Raw genomic sequence first — 20,457 nt, forward strand, 5'->3', positions numbered from 1 at the left:
CTATTCATTTTTTTTCTGTTAATCGATTCTATTCCTTCCCATCCCATCCCATTTCACTTGACATTACTGAGCCTTAGAGGTGCCAACCAAGTTGCCCTAGGATCCCCAGGTGCTGAAGAAACCCTGGCCAGGTCAAGGCTGAACACAGTGCAGGGGTGGGGTAGAGTGGAGAACTGGGAGAAGGCTCCAGAAATACATAAAATAAATGAAGGATGACCTAAAGGGGGAAACGCAGGTCTGAACCGGTTTCACTCAAGAGAGAACACAACAGAAAAGTGTGGGAGGTGCCAGGCAAATCTTCAATTTCCAGATGCCTTGACTCAGTGGTCAGAGTGACTTTCAACTCCAGCTGAAGCAGAATGGCAGCAGCGTAACCAGAAACGAACAGCGTGGGACAAAAGTCAGAGAAGAGCGTGCCCCAAGAGCAGACAGAGGAAATCAAATGAATGGCTAACTGAAGCTTTAGCATTGAGTCTTGTAGGGCTCTTAAAGCATAGCTGCATTTTTGTCCTGCTTGGGCTCGAGGGAGGAGGAGCAGGAGAGATGTCAGATCTCGTCATCCTAAATGAGATCTATCTTCAGTTATTCCAGGCAGGGTGGTCCAGAGAGAATGCAGAGCTGTGCAGGCTGCCGTATCTGGTCTCTAACATGAACACAGAGCCAGGACCGGCTGAGTTGACAGGCCCAGCTGCCTCCTCGCTCTGCCGCTGACTGAGAGCATGAACTCCCTACAATCCACTCAACCTTGCCCCTTTCTCTTCAACAGAGCCATGCGACTGTGATGTCAAACTTACGGGGATGGCCATTTGAGACGGACATTTGAGAGAGTGTTTCAACTGTCTTGATCCTTGGAGGATGCCAACCTATATTCTACGCACGAGATGATGCATCTGATTTAGAAAAAAAGATAGTCACTAGTATCATTTTAGAAAACAAGTTAATATCATATTCTGATAGGTAGGAGGTAAGGGATTCGGGAGAAAGATCCAGAAACACACTGAGGGATTTGTGTGTCCCTTACATTGTTGGGGTGCCTGGAGTGCCTGCCATCTTCTTCTGGGAGAATTGACCAGGACAGACTTCCCCTGCTTTGGCTCTTACCCTATGTGTCAGTCATTCCCTTGCGTTGGAGGGAGAGTGTCAGAGAGTGCCGAGTTTGGAATTAACTACGTTACAGTTACAGTTTCGAATGACTTAATGAGATTACCTGACCCTGTCCTGTCTCTCAATTCCTCACAGCTGTACTTCTATGACTTCTTTGTGACAAGGGTATTTTTTATTTTAAATTCCGTCTCTAGATCCTCACATGAGCCCGGCAGCTGTAGCCCTAAACCACGCCACCGACTCCATGTCTGTTATTATTATTTTTCCCTATCATTTTTTAAGAACCATGGTAACTTGAAGTACCATTCTGATTTCTAGGGACACCGTGGTCAGGTCAGCTTAGCGCTGTCTTCAGCAGGGGACATTAGAGCAGGGTGGAGTTTCTAGGAAACTGTGACCACACCCTTGGGTAGCCTCTTGGAGCTACCTTTCCAGTCCACTGACGTTGCAAAAACACTCACCATGAAACCGAACTGATAGTTATCTGAAACATTAGTCAAATTGCAACAATAAAGTTCATAATTAGGACACTTGATATTTACTTTGCACTGTGTCCAAGGATCTCAGAGGCCTTCTCAGTCTCAGACGAACTGGACACACAGGCAACAGGCCATGGCTGTAGCTTCAGTGGGGATAAGGCTGCTTCTGTTATGGAGTGAAAAGGTGGAGACGAGACCACTGCCATTTTCTGTGCGTGAACACACTTCCCACATACAAACCTAGCAGGTAAATCCACACTAAAAGGCAAAAAACCCTACGAAAACTTTTAGTCTTGGATATATTGGGGCTGTATTAGTTGGGTCAAAATTGGAACTCATGATTATTTTATTTTTATATATCATCAGCACGTGTGTGTGTGCTTGCATGCATGCATGTGTGTGGATGACTGGTGGTATGCGTGTGTCTGTGTGTACATGTGTGTGGATGTGATTTCGTGCATGAGGCTGGCCATTGGGCATGAGCCTTTCCTTTCAACGTGTGATCTGGAGACCAGACCCAAGTTATATGGGGTTTGTGTGGTAAATGCTTTTATCCACTTGCCAGCGCTGGGGTTGGATATTTTTAGACTTGTTTTACTTTGCTATTTTCCCCAGCCTCTTCTCAATTTGTTTGTGAGTACATTTGAAGTTGAGTGGCATGGTGGTCCACACCGATAATCCCAGCATTTGGGAGGCTGAGACAAGAGGGTCCCAGAGTTGAGGTCAGCCTGGGATACAGAGTGAGATTCTGTCTCAACAAACAGTAAAACAAACAAGCCTCAGAGTAAACAAATGGATACATACAATTTTTAAAAGCCAATGTCTACCTCTGTTACAGCAAGTTTTAAAATGCTTGTTTTCTTTTAGGTTCATTCTGAATAGCAAACTAACAAAAGTCCTTTAGGTCGTAGTGTTTTGGGGAAAGTCTTGCAGGGGCTCCTTTCTCGTCCCTGGTGGCCCTGCAGAGTGCCAGAGAGGGGTGACTGTCCCAAATTACTCTCCAGACAGTCTTATTCCTGCCCTTAAATGAATGTGGCATTTGGGGTTTCACGTTTATACTGTAATCTGGACTCATTTTAGATGTCTTCCTACAGCTTCATAAACATCTTCCCAGACAGACTCGGGGTCTGATTTTAATTTGTGGTAGGGTTACAGGCGAAGTCAATGTCAGCTACAGCTACAGAGAGTAACTCTGTAATAGAAAGAGAAACAGAAAGTGACTGACAACACACTGGAGTGCATGCCACGTGAGGCTTGCTCACAGGAAGTAACTGCTGCCTAAGAAGCCCCCACACTGGTCTGTGATGAGAATGGAGTCTCTCCTCAGAACTCTAAGTTGTAATCCAGAACAGAAAGGCTGAGCAGAACTTTCTCTGGATGTGTCAGTCTGAAATCAAATGGCAAAGAGAGATAGCCAAGTTGGAGGGGGCTTGGCTTTGAGTATGAATACCCCACAAGGCCACTACTGGTTCAGCCACTCGTTCGCCTGGGGGTCTTGGGCTAAGTCCTCAAAGCCTGAGTTTCCATTGCTCCACGTATAAAATAAAACAGTTGACCAACAATCCCACAGACCTTTCATGAGTTAATACGGTCCTCATTGTTAGGTAATCCGATTTAGGAAGAGATATATAGTGATGTGTTTCAAAAAAGCAATCCACCAGTTAAAAAGAGATTTGTCTAAAAGTCAGGGGAAATTGGGAACAGTTTTTCACTGGATGCTCTAGAACATCACCTTTCTTGAACGACAACAGAACAGCTCCCTGGTTCCTTAGTGTCGCTGACATCAGGCCAAGCAGGGAAGAAAAGTCAAGTCCTGGAGAGCAGGAGAACGGACAACTTTTTCTCACGTATGAACAATCACAGTGTAAGATAAAGGCTTAACTCTCATGTTTTTATCTGTATCTGCCACTTATGATTAAGCAGAATAACATTTTGGAGAGTGTGAGGACAGGCTCCCAGATGAATAACTCTGACTTTCCAATGCAGTGTCCAGTGGGATTGGCTGGGAAACCTGCATTTTGAGAACAATAAAGATCCTTCAAACCTGAGAAGGGAAACATGATCGATATCATGTATGAGAGGCTCCTTGACCCGCCTGCTAAAAAGCCAGGATGACATTCCTTAAGGGCTGAGCTGTGGATGATAGTCTACCTGAATCACGGTGCCTGTGAAAGTCGTGAGCATCAACATGATAGCCATAGATGCCTGAGATCTGGTTAAATGCTATTTCTAGGTGTGTCTGTGAGGTTGCTGCTGGAAGGAGGTCTCATCTGAATAGGTGGACTTAGTAAAGCAGTATACCTTCCCCAACTGAGTGCCCATCAAGGAACCCACTGAAGGCCTGGAGGAAACCAAAGTTCCCAAACAAAGGAAGGGAGTGCTGTCTCTCTGTCCGGTTGCTTGTCCTGATCTTAGTGAGAGACAAATTCCATGGCTGCTTCTCATTTTTTTTTTTTTTTTTTTTTTTTGGTTTTTCGAGACAGGGTTTCTCTGTGGTTTTGGAGCCTGTCCTGGAACTAGCTCTTGTAGACCAGGCTGGTCTCGAACTCACAGAGATCCGCCTGCCTCTGCCTCCTGAGTGCTGGGATTAAAGGCGTGCGCCACCACTGCCCGGCTGCTTCTCATTCTTAAACCTTTGGATTTCTACAAGAATTTATACCACCTGCTCCCCCAGGTCTCCAGCTGGCAGACAGCAGATCGTGGGGCCTCTTTGACAATCCGAGTCGCTAGCTAATTCCTTCGGTAGGGTAGGTAGATGGGTAGTGGATGGATAGGTGGGTAGTCCTCTCCTCACAATGGAGTTATATCCAGATAAATTCATGGTGAGTTTGTAAGTATACTTTGTAAGTCAGAGCTACATTTTATATGCTACTGAAAGGCAGAGGTTAGCTGAGTTTCCATTAAACATGGTCAGAATGCTTATATTACAAAATTATTTCTTCCAACAGTGTTACTTCCTAGCCTCTATTAGTTCACTTACTGAATATATGTAAAGTAATATGGGATACTTTCTCTGAAGCAGAATCTAGACACAGAACACTAGTCAGGGGTCGTCAGAGAAGCAAGCTAATAAGAAAAAGCTGCAAGGATGGGTGCATGGGTAGAGATGGCCTCTGGCTCACAGTGGTTGTGATTCTGTGAAACCAGACCTTTTAACCTTCTGGTTCCACTTTCAGTTCAAGACCTGATAAATTAAATGAGATTCTCAACACTGTAACTTCCAATCGTTCACCAAGCTCCTTTGCCTCCTCCTCCAAAATGACCCTGGGCTGTATCCGTTTGGCTTTATTCCCACTGCTGAGATTCTGGTCCAAACACTATCTTCTCTTACTTGGCCTTCTGCAACAGTTCCTGCCTCTCATGTTGCTCCTCTGTAGTCTAACTACATTGTTTCCAGAATAATCTTCATGAACAAAAGATTAGTACTGATAGTTCCCTGTTTTTCAATATTCTTCTATGGCTTTTTTTTTTTTGCATTTAGGATTTTTCATTTTTCTGAAAGAATCAATCTTTTAAATGCTACATCTTTTAGATGCAGCACTACTTTTTACCTGGTTTGATATGCCCAGCCCTAGAATGTAAGAAGCTCTTTCCCATTCTAGGGCCTTGATACAACCCCTTGGCCTATGCTTAGCATGCCTAGACACCTGCTCTGTTGTGGAGCAACCGTTACTCATCATTTAGGTCTCTGCTTAAATATGACTTTCTTAAAATTTTCTTTGAGTCCTAAATTAGAGGTTTGTCTAATCTAAGCAGTCATATCCTCCCATGCTTCACTGAGATATATCGTAATACACTTGCAGATATGCTCACTTGTTCAATGTCTGCCTCGTGCCTTAGATCCATAGTCCATGATAACTGGGGATACATATACAGAATAAGTCACAGATACTTATTCTGATTGATTTGGCCACTGGGAAAGTTCATGCTTGCTTTCAGTTCATGATGCCCCCTTTGGAAGGAGGTAAAAAGAGAACACCGGAAAAGAGCCACAACTTTTGCAGGAATGAGGAGAGTTCATGCAGTACAACACCAAGATGCTTGCCTGTTGCTGGTGACTCCTTCTCTTCTAAGCACAAAAGGGAAAATGACAAATGGTTTGCACCAGGACTTTTGATTTTTTTCCCTTTAGGTTAATGCCAAACCACTCAACTATTCTCCCGAGAATTAAGTGCTTTCCATTTTTGCCAGTGGTTTCAATTGTTGAAACTCTCCAGAAAGATCAAAAAAATTTAACTTTTATATTCAGTTCTCAAGCATCAAACACATCAGCCACGTAATCTTTTCATAAATAAGGCTTTCAGTCCTCAGAACTGCTTCTCAGAGTCATGGCCCTCTTTGTAAGGAAGAAATGTGTATGGTGATTTTTCTCTTTGCGTATCAAAAATAAAATAAATAAAAGTACCTATCTTAAAGTCCAGTATGGATGAGAGAATTTGTTTTTCTAACATGGAGCCAGCTTAGGAGGGGCAGAGAGCCGTGAACATCCGAGAATGGCTGCCTACTGCAAACTTCTGGCAACCTCCTTGGTCCATTGGTCCACAGCCAGTGTTTGTCTTCATAAATGAATTCCACATCTTTATTAAGTGAAGTAATTTTCGTTCATTATTTGAAACATACTTTAAATATTTTGTTCCATGACATTCTAATACAATTCCCTGAAGATCAAGGAAGATGGAAAAAATCAATTATATATTTTTTTCAAATTTAGAGTGATTATAAAAAGAATTACATGCCAATTTATTCATTACGATGACTATCGCTTGACAGCATTTTGAGTGACTCAGATGGCCATGATTAAAGGGGTCCTCCTGATAGATTCCTTTCCATAGAAAGACCCAACACATTTATTAAATAGGCCTCTCTGTGGGTCCGTGTGTAGGAGACTATCGAGTAAGAACCATGGATTTCATGTCAAAATCAACCTCTCAGAACAAAAGTGAAGTACCTGGACAGCCCCAAACACATTCCACGTGGGAAGGCTACTTCTAGCCAGTAATCCAGAGAATGGATCTCATTAAACCGAATCGTATCTGACATAGATGAAATTACAAAGTTGGCCCTTTGACAGATGAACTAATTGGCTTTATCCAAAATAGGAGGAATTTGGGGGGAGCATTTAAATCATTACAATTGTTGGGTCAGAGGTAGAGAAGAGTTAGAAAAGATGCTGGGCCCTAGCAGAAACTAGACTCGGCTTCCGCAGTTCCCAAAACCTTCTAATGGGTTTCACTGTTTTCTTTCCAGTGCTTATCATAATGAAGGCACCACGCATTTGCATCCCTAATGCGTCCTCCTCAAAAGTGTGTTGACATCCCTGTAGGTTTTGAATGGCTGTTAGGGCTGCTCTCCCTTTGGGTGGGTGCCCACATACTCCTTATATGGGCATCAACCTATAGTGTGTCTGCCTTACTCACAGCCTTATTTAAAAAAAAAAAAATCCCTGGGAACCTCCTGTCTCAATTGCACTCCTTTAGAAAACTGAAAACTCAGAAGTCAGATGACTCAGAAAACGAACATTTAACTGGATTCCCCTGCACATGGGACCACAGAGAGTCAGAAGGACTGTCTCTTTGTACACAGTAGATTTGCTTTTTAGAGCTATTTTTGTCAAAAGGAAATAGATATAAATAAGACCATTTAGATAAACACAGGTTAGAGGAGTAAGCTGCGAGCCAGAGAGAGCTCATCTTCGGGCACCAATTCTCCAGTACCACGCTCCTTTCTCACACTGTCTACAAGGACTAAACCCATCGGCTGCTAGCAGAATCCCAAACTATCATTTGGTGGTGGTGAGGGGCGGGGTTCAATAAACACAGCAAAAATATTTTATAACTATGATTCAAACAGTTACTTAGCTTTGGCTGTGTTTTAAAAACTATTCCCTGTCTAACATGAATAGAAGATCATTCTGCCCCCAAAGAAACTCATCATGTATCAAGGGAAAGAGAGGAGGCACAGGAGCCCATCTGTAATGGGAGACATCCCCTCCTCCCCAGTGATACTTAACACCCATGGGGGGTCCAGGACCCAGAGAGCAGACACAGGAAATGCTCCAGGGAAGAAAGACTAATCTCACACTGCAGGCACATGTGGGGGCTGTGTGTAAACATGAATGTGTGTGCGGTGGGTGGGGGTTGCTGCAGAAGCCTTAAGCGTAATTAACTGTCCACAGGTGAGTTGTTACAGTGTGTGTGTGAAGATGCAGAAGATAGCAAATAGCTCCCACCGCCCGTAGCTTCATGCAGGAAGAAAACATCCTCTGAACGACAGCAACCTCACCTGGAAATACAAGCCATATAACCTGCGTTCACTGCCTACAGATGGCCCCCAGGGTGGGACCAACGTGCACCACTGCCTGGATATCCCCAAGGATGAGAGACTGGGAACACTTATGGGCGTTGAGAATTCATTTCAACTAATTTCTCAGTTTTTCAGGGAGGTAACTAAGTCACCAAGGAAGAGAAGCACTTGACAGCACTTGTTAGGGCTTTAAATGAAGTAGCTGTGACTTGAGATGGGGGAGAGGGGTGATGTCAGGAGTGAGAGGGAGGGAAGCTTTCAGAGTCAAAAACATGGTTGTTTTTTCTTTTGACCCCAATTGTTCTATATTGAAGTTGCTTGTGATAAAGGATAAACTGAGCCAGGCAGGGTTCAGCTCAACTGTTTTGTTTTTTGTTTTTTTTCCTAAAGCCTTTTCCGAGATAGAAAGTTGGTATGTTTGGTTGTTTTTGTTTTCTCCAGTATTTTTAGTGCTCATCTATTTTTATTTGCAGTTCAAAACACATAGACAAACATAAGCTACCCAGGGAGTAGGTCTTAACAGTCAGTGCTCAGTGAGATTTTCACTGGCAACACCGAAAGTAGCTTTCTGTGACATTGTCTCACTGTAGGGGACTTCTGCAACAAATTAATTTTGATTCCCTTTGGGAAGCACAAAGTGTCACGTGAAACACAGTCTTGACAAAACAATAGTTTCCCCATGACTTGTAGAATAAAGATAAAAACATAGATACTGTCTGAGAGGGAAGGGGGTCTGCACTGGCTTGAAAACTTTCGATAAAACTCGCTGTTGTCCCTGGTTTCTAAGCTGATATTGGCAGTCACTGAATGCACCCTTTCTTTCAAAGGAAAGGAATGAAAGGAAGAGAGGAAGGAAGGAAGGAAGGAAGCAGGCAAGCAAACCTTGGTCATCCTGGCTAACATATGAAAGTGAAACAAGATGGCGTCACCCAGAAATGGCCCAGCCCAGCCGGGCCCCTGGTCACCCAACCGTTCTCCTTTGAGTATTCAGTGTGGCTCTCTCAACACCCACTCCTTTGCCTGTGCATATGAAGGGGAAAAAAATGAGGCAGTAAAAGTGTCAGCCTGCTTTTGTCAGGAATAGCCAGTAAAAAATAATTGGAGGCGACTTACTACGGCCCATGCACAACAGTCGCGAGATAATTGATCCTTAATATGCTGCTCCTGAGTCTCCACATGTCAGGAAGACTCTGACGGTGTGGAGGAGGTACTGGTGGCTTATTCCATCGAGGGGCGAAGCAGGACTCCGGCTTCCACGGCTTTCCCAGCAACCTGCAGCTCTCACCCTACACCGCCTCCAGAACACACGGCATCTTGTCCAGCAGCTGCTGCCATAAGCCAGTAGGTTTTCCCTCCGGTCTGCGGTCATGCAATTTCCACCCCTCCCCTTCCTCCAAGGGGCTGGCATCATAATGCCAGACAAACAACTAGAACCACTGTGCCTGGCTCTAGACACCAGCGAATAAAGGATACCCAATACCACATCTCCCTAGAGTGTATTATCCCACTTAGAGGAGACAGTGATTGACATGGGGCAGCGGGGATTTTGGGGTTTGAGGGTTATTTTCAAGTCATTGCCAGCCTCTAAATTTTAGTTTTTCAATCAGACAGTTCTTTCAAACCTGCGAATGTATTCTTTTCCAGCGGTAGGGAAATTAAAGGAGAAGCAAGTAAATGCTGAGCCCTCATAGGCCTTTCTTCTCTTCAGATAATTGTTGTTAAAAGATTCACTGCCATGTCTGGGGAGGAGGGAACCTCATGGCATTTTGCATTCAGTAAAAATGTCTGAAACCATTTTTCAAAGATTTTGAGGTTTGGCACAGGGCTGAAATCCATCTTGCCAAGCACTTTCCCCCTTAATTTTTAAACCCATGTGTCTTTCAAGGGGAATTTAATCCGTATGTTTCTAATTCATTTACACTTAACTCATCAAAATGGTGCTTTGTACCAACTATTTGATGTGCAGAGTCCTATGGGTGTCTCTCCCTCTCTTACAACCCTGAGAGGCCTTACTTTCTGAGAACCAGGAGACGGGATCTCCCAGCTGTAAGCCAAACGATTGGAGCTGGGCTCAGGAGCAACACTGAAATCAGAGGCAAAAGACTAGCTCAAGCAATGACATAAATAGCCGGCCTTCCATGCCTGCCTGCTCCTCCATCTAGGAAGACAACTCAGACCCATGCCCTCTCCGAATAGGCCCCTTCCACACACTAAGAACTAACGCAGGAAACAGCATAGTTCAGTTCAGCGGTAAGAATTCTTTTTGATTCTAGGGCTATTGTATTGGATCAATTGAGATTCCCACCTCCAAATCAGCAGAAATCAGACCTGCTGCATCTTGTTCCATGAACGCATTGCCAGGGAAGTACAATAACCATCAAATGTTAGACCCAGGAAGGACTGAGCGAAAGTTCTGCTCAGGCCGTGTTTGTCTGGATTCCGTCTCACAGATCTCTAACGGGTGGTAGCAGGGTAAGCTGCAGTGAGTATGGACCAGCTGGGGCTCTGTTTCCCAGGCTAGACTCTCAGAGAGGTGGACTTAAGGCTCTTTAAGGGTATCTTAGTTTGAAGATAAACACCATCATTTTGTAAAAGGCTATAGATGCCCCAGCAAGGAATCTTGGTGTTGGCACACAGGTGGGGCACAGCCCAGGATCCCTGGTCCTCACTATGCGTCACCAGGACAGTTCACTCTGCCAGTGCTTTCCAAAGCCTGAATGCAATGCCACAGTGGGCAAACAGTGAGAAGGTGGTAAAACCAGTCCAACCTGATACCAGTCTTTTAGAGACAGAATAGGTACCCGAAAAACCTTATATTCAGTAGGGTACTAGTCCATAAAGAGCAGGCATAGTGCGTGTATGCATGTATGAACACACGCATGTGTGAACACAGTCATTGCATTACTGTAGTCACAGAATTGGTCTCATGGGGCAAGCAAAACACACAACTGCTCAAAATGCTGCGATAGTTATGTGTAACTTACTCGCACGATCCCATTTTGCTTGAAATCATTTCTAGATATGGGCCATGCTGCCTAATTTCGTGTGAATGCTGAGTAAAGAGTCATGGTGCTGTACTGCTTAAGGAACGGTGATAAGAATCAACTTCTCATTGCTGCTACGTATAATGCTGTCTTCTTTTAAAGGTTCAAAACCACGTTGCCACACAGAAACCACATTTCTCTTGATGGCGGTTCTACCAATGACACTACCAATTTGTCACACGATCTTTTTCACATGGGCATGTGTCTGATCTATGGCACACTGGCCTAGTCTACTATGGGAGGCTTCACCCAGAGTTTGGGGAAATGGGTAGGGTATAAATGGGTGGTGGCACAGGGTAGCAGGGAGGGCACATTGCTAGTAGGCACTGACTAGGACTTGCAGGCAAGCACGACCCGCCGTGTGCATTTTCCAGGCACTGATCCATCATTAATTAGTTAGAAACGCCCTTCTGAGGTCAGGAGACACAGCAGTTCATCTTACACCAAGGAGCCATGGGGATTCGTGGGCGAGCCAAATCCAAGGCTGCTGGGTAATGGCTATGGGAAGGTGAATCAGGTTAACTGACTGTGCCACATCTTACCATAAAGCATCATGACAAAGGCACCGTCAGACAGCGCAGGCAGCCTGAACCTAACGAATGAAAAGTTGCCGCTGTGGCAAAGGACAAGGGGCCATTAACAAAACTGAGAATGGCCCTCGGGTCTGTTTCTGTTGCTGCTATTGCTTGTCTTTTCAGAATTGGTATTGAAGTGACATGTTTTCTGTGGTCATGGAGTGCAGGATTCTCTATGGGGTTGCAGTACAAAGCTTGGCTCTTTGGGGGTTGTAGTCTAAGTTGCTCCCAACTACATCCCAACTACAGGATGTAGGTCCGAGGCTGCATCCTGCAGGTGGGTGGGTGATGGTGCTGGGGAAGCTTCTAGCTCTGAATTCATTGGACATCTACTCCATGTGTGTCGGGCTCACACAGGGCAGGCAGGAAAGAGGAGAGGGAGGAAGACTTATCCCATCCCATGTGTGGCCTGGAACTCCTGAACCTAAGGACACCATGTTCCACCCACTAACTAGACCGCGAGGACCCTATGGTTGGGGGTTAAAAAAAAAAAAAAGCAGGTTATTTTATATACCATCCCAAGTACCTTCCCAAGGCTTTTTCCACACTTGGATGGTGGAGTTTAATAACCAGGGTCCTGAATGGTCCCCGGCTTCCGGAGGTATAGCTTACTATTGAGGCCCTGGGCATCATCTAAATTTTTGGTTTCTTCCCTCACCCTCCATTCTCAGAAGCTGAAAGAGAAAGAGAGACAGAGACAGAGAGAAGCATTAATAAGAGACAGCGGCTGCAAAGCAGACAGCCTGGTGAGATAGAAGTCTGTGCTGTTCTGCCTTACAGCATGGTCCCCAGACTGCTACAAAATCACTTTCTGACCTCAGATCATTCTCTTCACAATTTATAAAGATTTCTTTTTGTTCATTATTTTTGTTTGTGTGTATGTGTGTGTCTGCCAAGTGCACACAGGTTCCCTCAAGGGCCAGAAGAGCATGTCAGAGCCCCTAGAGCTGAAATCAACATGGTAATTGTGAGTCACCCAGCTTGGGTGCTGGGAAGAGAACTCTGGTCCTCTGGGAGGAGTAAGTGCCCTTGACCACTGAGCCATCTCTCCATCCCCTCTCTTTACAGTTTAGAATGATCTTCTCAATTTCTGATTCTGTGAAGCATGTTGGTTGGACGGAAAGACGCCTGTGAGTACATTAGAATTATAGGATTATTTTTCTCTTGCAAAGGGGGTTCCAAATGGTGAGGGTAGAATTTAAATCAAATGTCATGGCTGGTGCCCTGCCCCCTGGAGCTTCCCCTTTGCCCTTAGAGGGAGGAAATGGCAGAAAGCAGTGACATATGAGCAATACCAGGGTTCAGAAAAGTCACCTATCGGGAGGACGGCCTTGGCCCATATGAGGGTGGATGCCGGTGAGAGCAACCCTGGAGGGGAAACGTAAAGCGAGAGCAATTTACGTCCACATTTATACTAACTGAGTTTATCTTAATTGCTGCCATTATGATTAATTCCAGAGGAATTAAACGGGATCAGCTCTTTCTTACACAGTGTCGTCGAGCTGACTGAAGCATTCTTATAAATAAGAAGGCCAAGAAGAGGCAGACGCAAGAAAAAAACTTTGTGCGGTATGAGAAAGAAAGACCTCTCCTAACAGCAAAGGGTGGGGATCCAAATACCCTGGCTCTTCTCTTGGAACTGAAACCAAGCAACTGTAAAGTGCAATCTTAAGCCTCACCTTCTAATCTTTAAAGACGCCATCACTTAGCCTACAGCTAGCGATTCGGTCTGTCTCATCTCCCTTCCTGTGTGTGGCCTCGGTTATAATCTGTGACCAAGTTTACCCTCCTGAAAAGGAACACTGAATGACAATGTTTCTCTCTGCACGGTTATTTGTTTTTTATTGTTATTATTATTGTTGGTGTGTGTGTAGAACATGCATGCGTGTATATGCATGTGAGTACAAGCATAGTGCACATGGGGTGTGCAGATAATATCTGGTGTCAACTCTCAGCATCCTCCACCTTACTGAGACAAGGTCTCCATGTAGTTAGCTGCCCGCCTTAGAGCCTCCAGGTGTCTGCCTGTCTCCGCTTCTCATCTTGTTATAGAAGTGCTACAATTACAGACTTATGCTACTGTATCTGGTTTTATATGAGTTCCGGGGAACTCGAACTCGGGTCCTCAGGCTTGCACAGAAACTGTACTACCCACTGAACCAACTTCCTAGGCCTCTATATTATTGATGCCCAAAATATATCACCATCTAAACTCTCAACAAAGCCCAATGATTTCCTGAGTAAATAACTTAACATTTACCTATCACTTTCTATGCTAATTGCATAGGTTCATTTTAGAGAGTCTATCTTTTAGGTGAAGCCACTGAACCTAGCAAGTATTAGTAGATTGTCAAAAATTATCATGCTAGCAAATGGCAGAGCCAGATTTGAACCCAGATGTGCCTGACTCTAGCAGCACTCCCGGGTAGAATTATACTGGACCATAGTGATGAACAAGGAGGTTCCACCTTTGCCAATAAGTTGGTCCCTTATGCCTTTTTCCAACAGTGATGTAGGCCCTGTAGAGGGCACAGTCGAGTGGGTACGTAGGCTCCACAGGCAACCAAAGGGCCAGGGCTATCTCAGCACATGAGTACAGCCCAACATGATTTTAATTCTTTAGAGATTCACAGGCTCCTAGTAACTCACGTGAGCATGCAGGATATTGCAGCGCAGTCCCTTGGGACCACTTTCTCATTCCAACGGATGCATGACTAGCAGATTGCCTGACAGTTTTTGTAGATTGTGTTGTTATGGGGGCGGGACAAAACTATTCAATTTCAGTAACTCAGATGGAAAAGTAAGGAATGATAAAGAATTTGAAGTATCACTTGGAGAGAGAGCAAAGTGTCCAGATGGGTTTTGGAGAGTATCTAACTAACATTCTGGTTTCTGGAATGATAGCAAACTATTGATTACTTTTTCCTGGGTGCTGCACTGCCACATCGATCACTAATAAGCTCTCCTGCAAGAGTAGGTTCAGAAGGAAAGATGTACGGCCTTGTTATGATGCTTCCGTCCGTCTACTATGTGGTGGACTCTAAGCCAAGCTAATTTCAGTGTTCAAGAGTATAATTCACGGAATGGCATCCGATGTAACCACCATCCGTGAGACACAGCCCTCTGAACACCCCGGTGGCAGCAGCCACCTCACTAGGGTAATAGTGTATGTTAAAAAAAAAAAATCACAAACTAAAATTTGGGCTGGGATTTGAATTTCCAATGCTGCCCAATTCCTCCCTCCTTGTGGCTATTCTCCTGCTCTGTGACTCCCCAGCCAGGGAGTTAAATGAGCAGAGAACCAACAGGAGTGAGCAGAAAAAAACCCCACTTTCAACTCCAGCTGTTGCAGCGTTAAGTACAGAACCTGATTTTGCTCACCCTGTTTAGTTCCAGGCACATGACAAGACTCTTTCTCAACACTAATTTCTGTCCCTTAACCCTGACCTGACCTCTATGTAAAGTCTATTTAGATTGATTGATTGATTGATTGATTGATTGATTGATTGATTGATTGCAGTGCTGGGGGATCTAACCCAGTGCCTTAAGCATGCTAAGCATGCAGTGCATATCGCTGAGCATCACCTGCAGTCCGCGGGGGAAATTTACCAGCGTTTTCACCACTTAGGTAAAGGCAGCCTCATTTAGCTGCAAGGGCAAGTCACTCATTGGTGTGATTGCAGATGCGAAATTTTAGTCCTGCTGGAAACTGAAACTAGTTCTCATGGTTTTGTTTGTTTGTTTGCTTGTTTTTGTGGCAAGGTTTCTGTGTAACTCTGACTGTCCTGGAACTAGTTATGGAGACCAGTCTGGCCCCAAACTCACGGAGAGCTGCCTGTCTCTGCCTCCCAAGTGGCGGGCGGGATCAGAAGTGTGGGATTAAAGGTGAACACTGCCACTGCCACGGGTTTGCTTCAGTTTCTTACTAAGCCTCAGTTGTGCCTGGCTGGGCTACCCAGGTCCCTTCCCCAAATCGCATGGCCCTGCCGTACACCTTTCACCCAGGCCAGGGAAAGCCAGCGAGTTTTATGGGGCCGGTCCTTACCCCATTTTCCCTTCCATTCTGTCTTTACTGCCCTGCTGTTAGTGCCTGGTTCCCGTTCCTGTGCCATGGGTCCGTGCACTTCTAAGTCTGTGGTCTCGGCTTCACCCTGATCTAAGAGGAGCTATGAGTTCCCATATGTGGGGGGCTGGGGGATGTCCCTCAGCTCAAGTGCTTAGTTCCTAAGTAAAAAGAAGGACAATGTCACGAAAGAAAGCCTGAGGGAAGAAGAACTCCTGAGAACAAGATTCAGCCTAGAGTCTGGAAACAGCAGCCAGAGCAGTGGCCGGGGCCCCCAGGACGAGTCTCCCATTGTAGTCACTGGTATGCAGTTGTGAATTCACTGTTAGGTGGGGACCCTCATCACAGAGAGAAGAGGTCAGATGGTCCAGAGAAGCTCAGTGGCTTTCCAAAGTCACACAGATGATAAATAAAACAGTGATTTGAGCCCAGGCCCCTAGAATCCCAAAGGCCACAGTCTTTGCAAGAGAGTCCACAGTACCAGGACATGCCAGCTCCCTAATACCACCCCCTTCCTTCTTATCATGGGTGAGAGTGACAACAGCTACAGATTGGACATTGCCCTGCTCTGTGCCTCTTCTCTGGTGTCTCCAAAGCCTTGTCTTCTCCTTCCCCCTGGCATAAAAACACGGCCCACGGTCCCCTGTGGGAACCAAAGTGTCCACTGAGGCCAAGCTCCGAATGTCAAACAAGGACAATGCCACCAGCACCCCTTCAGTCACCACCTGACGGTGTTCAGAGGCAGGCACCACCCTGGAACCTCTTCTGCCACCAAGTTACTTGTCCTGATGGAGGTGGGTGTTGGTCAAGGCTGGCATGAGGGTCCTGGACTAGCAAATACGACTTGCTTTTACATGAAAAAAAACATATGCAGACCAGTGCAAGCCTGGGAAGAGCCGCCTGCAGACCGGGGCTATAGTGCTGTCCTGGCTGGGAATCTATACCATCATTTTCCAAGATGTTGCTATTAGGAGAAACGAGGCAAATGTATCATGGCAACTCTCAACATGGATTCCTCAACTCATAAGAATCAACAATTTTCTGAACAAAGTTTTAAAAACAGCAATTGAACATCCCCCCAAAACACTAAAACAGCCATCAAATGATGAGAGAAGAGGTATCTAGTGTCACTGAGGGTGCAGTGAGCTAGGGCCCCTTGTCTGCCTCTCTGTGGGTCACACAAAAAAAGGCATTTCTGATGACTGGTATACGGCTCCCAGCCTGGTCAACAAGAACTCTAACTCAAAAAAATAAAAATAAAACTAAAACAAAACAAAAAAATACCAAAAAGCAAGTATACCTTCTCTGTTCCTATAGGCCTCAGCACACCCCTTGCCCACTGAGCTCTGCATGGTGACTGGGGACTAATTACGACCCTCACCCTGGGTGAGTTCACTCACAGATGGGCACTTATGGTTATTTTCGATGTGAAGCTGATTCCAATAAACTCACAGCACGTGCTTTACCATTAGCCAGTAGGAAGAGAGAGAGAGAGAGAGAGAGAGAGAGAGAGAGAGAGAGAGAGAGAGAGAGAGAGAGGAAAACCTGCTACTTGGAATTTGACCAGAGAATAGAAGTCTTGTTCAGGGAAAACTCTGGAACGAATACCAGCAGTTAGGACTTTTGCATAACCTTTAAAACTCTATATTTCAATTTCATTTAAAAACTTGACACTCAAGTGCTCAGCCTCGGAACATTTGTCAAGCATACATACATCCTTCGCACTGAAACAAACAACAAGATCCAACAGAATATCTCTGGAACTTGTATGAACTTGAACTTGTAAGAAAATGATGCCATGCATCCAGGCGAGACGCAGACTTTGGAAGAATCTGCTTCTTGTAAATACCGTTCTTCCCCATGCAAGCGAGGGTAGCACCGTGCTCCTCGCCCCACTGATGTATACGAAGGATGTGCGCAACCTATCAGGACCACTTGTGGGACAAAGAACTTCTCTCTTGTCTCTTGGGCCCCTCTTTGACAGGCAAGCCTCATTAGTTATGTGACGCAGAAGGCTGGCTTTTCCTGGGCAGTGCTAGAAAACTACAGATCGCATCTCATAAGGAGCCTTCATTCCAAAAGCAGGGTGAAAATCAAGCAACTTTCCAAGCACGTAGAGGCAAGTCCCTCTTCACCCTTCTCCATTCATTTCTTCAGGAGCTCTAATGCCAGGGGAGTGTAAAACACACCTTTTTCTGAAAAGTTATGCCAATGCTTTTCAGCACACATCATTGTGTGTGTATATATATGTATGCATGTATATAGGTATATATACGTATTTATACATCTACACACACACACACATACACACACAGCAATTGCACCTGCTCTATTGCTGGAAAACTTTGCAAGAAGAGACTTCAGTGATGGTAAAAGGTAGGCTTCATATGTGCAGGAGGAGGGGCTTAGTCCCATCACTCACATTTAAAACACAGGCTTGCTGCACCCAACAAGGCAAGCTCAGGGATAGATTGTGACCCCTCCCCTTCCCTCCTCCCCCCAGAAAGCACTTCTCCAGCCTCCATTCCCCTTTCACCTCTGGCCAGAAAGGAGGGAAGAGAAAGGCTCATTGCATGTCGTGATTAATTTCACACAAAATATGCAAACACTTTGCAGGGATGAACCCCTTGCCTCTGTTCACATTGATCTGCCCGATAAACCCGGTTAAATAAGCCAGGAGAAGGGCAGAGCCCCACAGGGTGAGCTGGCCTTGCTCTCTCTGCTGGGGGCTTTTACAACATATACAACACCAAACCCACATGATACCGAAAGGTGGTGATGACTTTGAACGCCGCCATCTCTATTTCTCTGCCTCTCTGGAGAGCATCGGGAACGGAATCATTACCCCTAACCGTGTATTAGCGCCAATCCATTACCCTACTGTTAACTTGTTTCTAAAACAAATCAAAGGTTTTTGTTAATCATCCCTCCCACTTCTCCCAGTGTATAAAATTAACTTAAGAAGTGTCTTCAAGACAGCGCTAGATCACGTCCAGCGCCACGTGGAACACCCTGGAGTTAGAATGCTGAAGCAAACACACACTCACTGCCAACGGTAGCTGAAATGACAGCGGGAGACCGCTGCTACTTCTGCGCATCATCAGATATTCCTTTTTAAACGCATCCCTGCATTCATAACAGACAGAACATCGCAACCGTGAACTCTTCCTCCTCAGCACCACGGATGCAAAAGTGTCCCAATTGTTAACAGTTCACCCTCTGCACTAAGAAAGCCCTCCCAACCCTACCCACCACCACCCCATCACTGAGACCTTTTATGAAAAGACAACTGTTTTAGGGAGAGAGACAGAGAGACAGAGAGAGAGAGAGAGACAGAGAGAGAGAGAGAGAGAGAGAGAGAGAGAATGAATTCTGGTGGAGGAAAATAATATACAGCTGTAATAATACTGTGTTTTTAAAATACCAAACTATAGTTTTACTTTTAATAATAAAAGATAAAAAAGGGGTGCCTGCGAATAATTAGAGGTTGCAGCCTGAAGGCAGTTAAAGTCACTGCAATTGATAATAAACTGAAAACCCCCTGAGAGCAGGTAAATGCTTTGCAACACTGACCCCCCTCTCACGTTACTTAACTACCCTGTGGTTCTCGCATTACATCACCATTCCAGCGATTGGTCCCTGCGTTTTAACTCTCTCCCTGTCTCCTCCGATTAGGAGCAACACAGCAGCAAAGAAACTTCTCCGGAGTTTGCTCTTTCTCGATTTGCTTTTGTATTTGTGGCTTTTTTTTTTCTCCCGTGGCTTCGGTTGGCTTGACTGATTTCCCCCCTCTTGCCTGGCCTCTAAACTCATTCAGGTTTCTATACGAGGACAGGGGGAAAAAAAGCCCAACTCTGATCAAAGTGAAAAGAAATGCCTCTCAAGGCAAGAAGAGGAGCGGAGGGGCTGGGGAGAGGGGAGAAGAAGGGAAACAAAGGCGGTAGGAAGGCAAGAAAGGGGAGAGAAAGGAGGAAGGCTCCAGAACAGAAAGCAGTAGGGGCCCCCAAAAGCTCTAAAATCAAGAAACAGAAAATAAAATTACAAACCAACCTCATGGCCATCACTGAGGCTGAATTCCCTCCTGAGGTGCAGAACATGAGAGCTGTGGAATGACTGTGTGTAGAATTTGAGCCAAAGCTTAACTAGCTTGAGTGACTCATATCCTTCCCATTTGATTCCAGGCCAAGCGATGATGTAATGCGCTGGCCCTTCTTTAGCGCCCTGCTCTGGCTCTCTCCCTCTGGCTCCTCTGCTCGCTCTCTTTCTCCTGGGCTCGCCCTCCTCCCCCTTCTCCTTTTTAGCTCAGTGCTGGTGAAGTCACCATTTAAATCTGGCAGAACTGAAGCAAAAACTTCAATGTAACCAAAACAGCCCCAGGCCCAGTTCCAGGCTCAGGGCCTTCGTGGTGCAATCGCCCTTAGAAACCAGTAAACAGAGGAGGAAACAGTGCTGTCCGGGATGGCCTACAGCTGCTGCCGTCCGAGCTCAGAGAGGGACCCCCGAGGGTCTGCGACTAGGGGTGGCGTTCCTCTGCTGGAAATAAATAAATGAATCTTTAAACTGGGTTTGGTAAGCACCCTAAGTTCGGAGCTAGGGTAACGACAATGAAGAGATGGGAACACCGATACCAGAGAGGGGACAGGTAGAAGCACCCAGCAGCAAAAGCCAACTCCAGTTACCAAGCGAAGGGCTTCAGCTCAGAACCAGGTGACAGGGTTTCCACTGCCGTGGACACGTTTTCCTGGAGCTACATGGGGTTTTCTGCAGAATGCCACCCCGTTACCCTGCCCCCCCCCCCACTTCTCATATCTGACCTCCCTGTCATCAAGGGCAAAACCACTTCTGGTCCAAACACGCGCCTGTGTCTGGAATCATCAAGGACTGTGAAA

General features: G+C 45.5%; 1 protein-coding gene across 2 annotated transcripts in view; it reads right to left on the reverse strand.

Moving 5' to 3' along the window:
• The window catches only part of Creb5 (cAMP responsive element binding protein 5), a 315,746-nt gene that overhangs the window by 106,502 nt on the left and 188,787 nt on the right, over positions 1-20,457 (reverse strand). The window contains exon 1 of one of the 2 annotated variants that reach the window (XM_057777588.1): positions 19,619-19,680. The exons of the other annotated variant lie outside the window; for it this stretch is intronic. Coding sequence (XP_057633571.1) covers positions 19,619-19,665 — 47 coding nt within the window. The 5' untranslated portion in view covers positions 19,666-19,680. Of the gene's footprint in view, positions 1-19,618; positions 19,681-20,457 lie in introns of those variants that run through there. 2 annotated transcript variants of the gene reach the window in all.

The sequence above is a fragment of the Chionomys nivalis genome, chromosome 1 (assembly GCF_950005125.1).
Source record: "Chionomys nivalis chromosome 1, mChiNiv1.1, whole genome shotgun sequence".
Lineage (NCBI taxonomy): Eukaryota > Metazoa > Chordata > Mammalia > Rodentia > Cricetidae > Chionomys > Chionomys nivalis.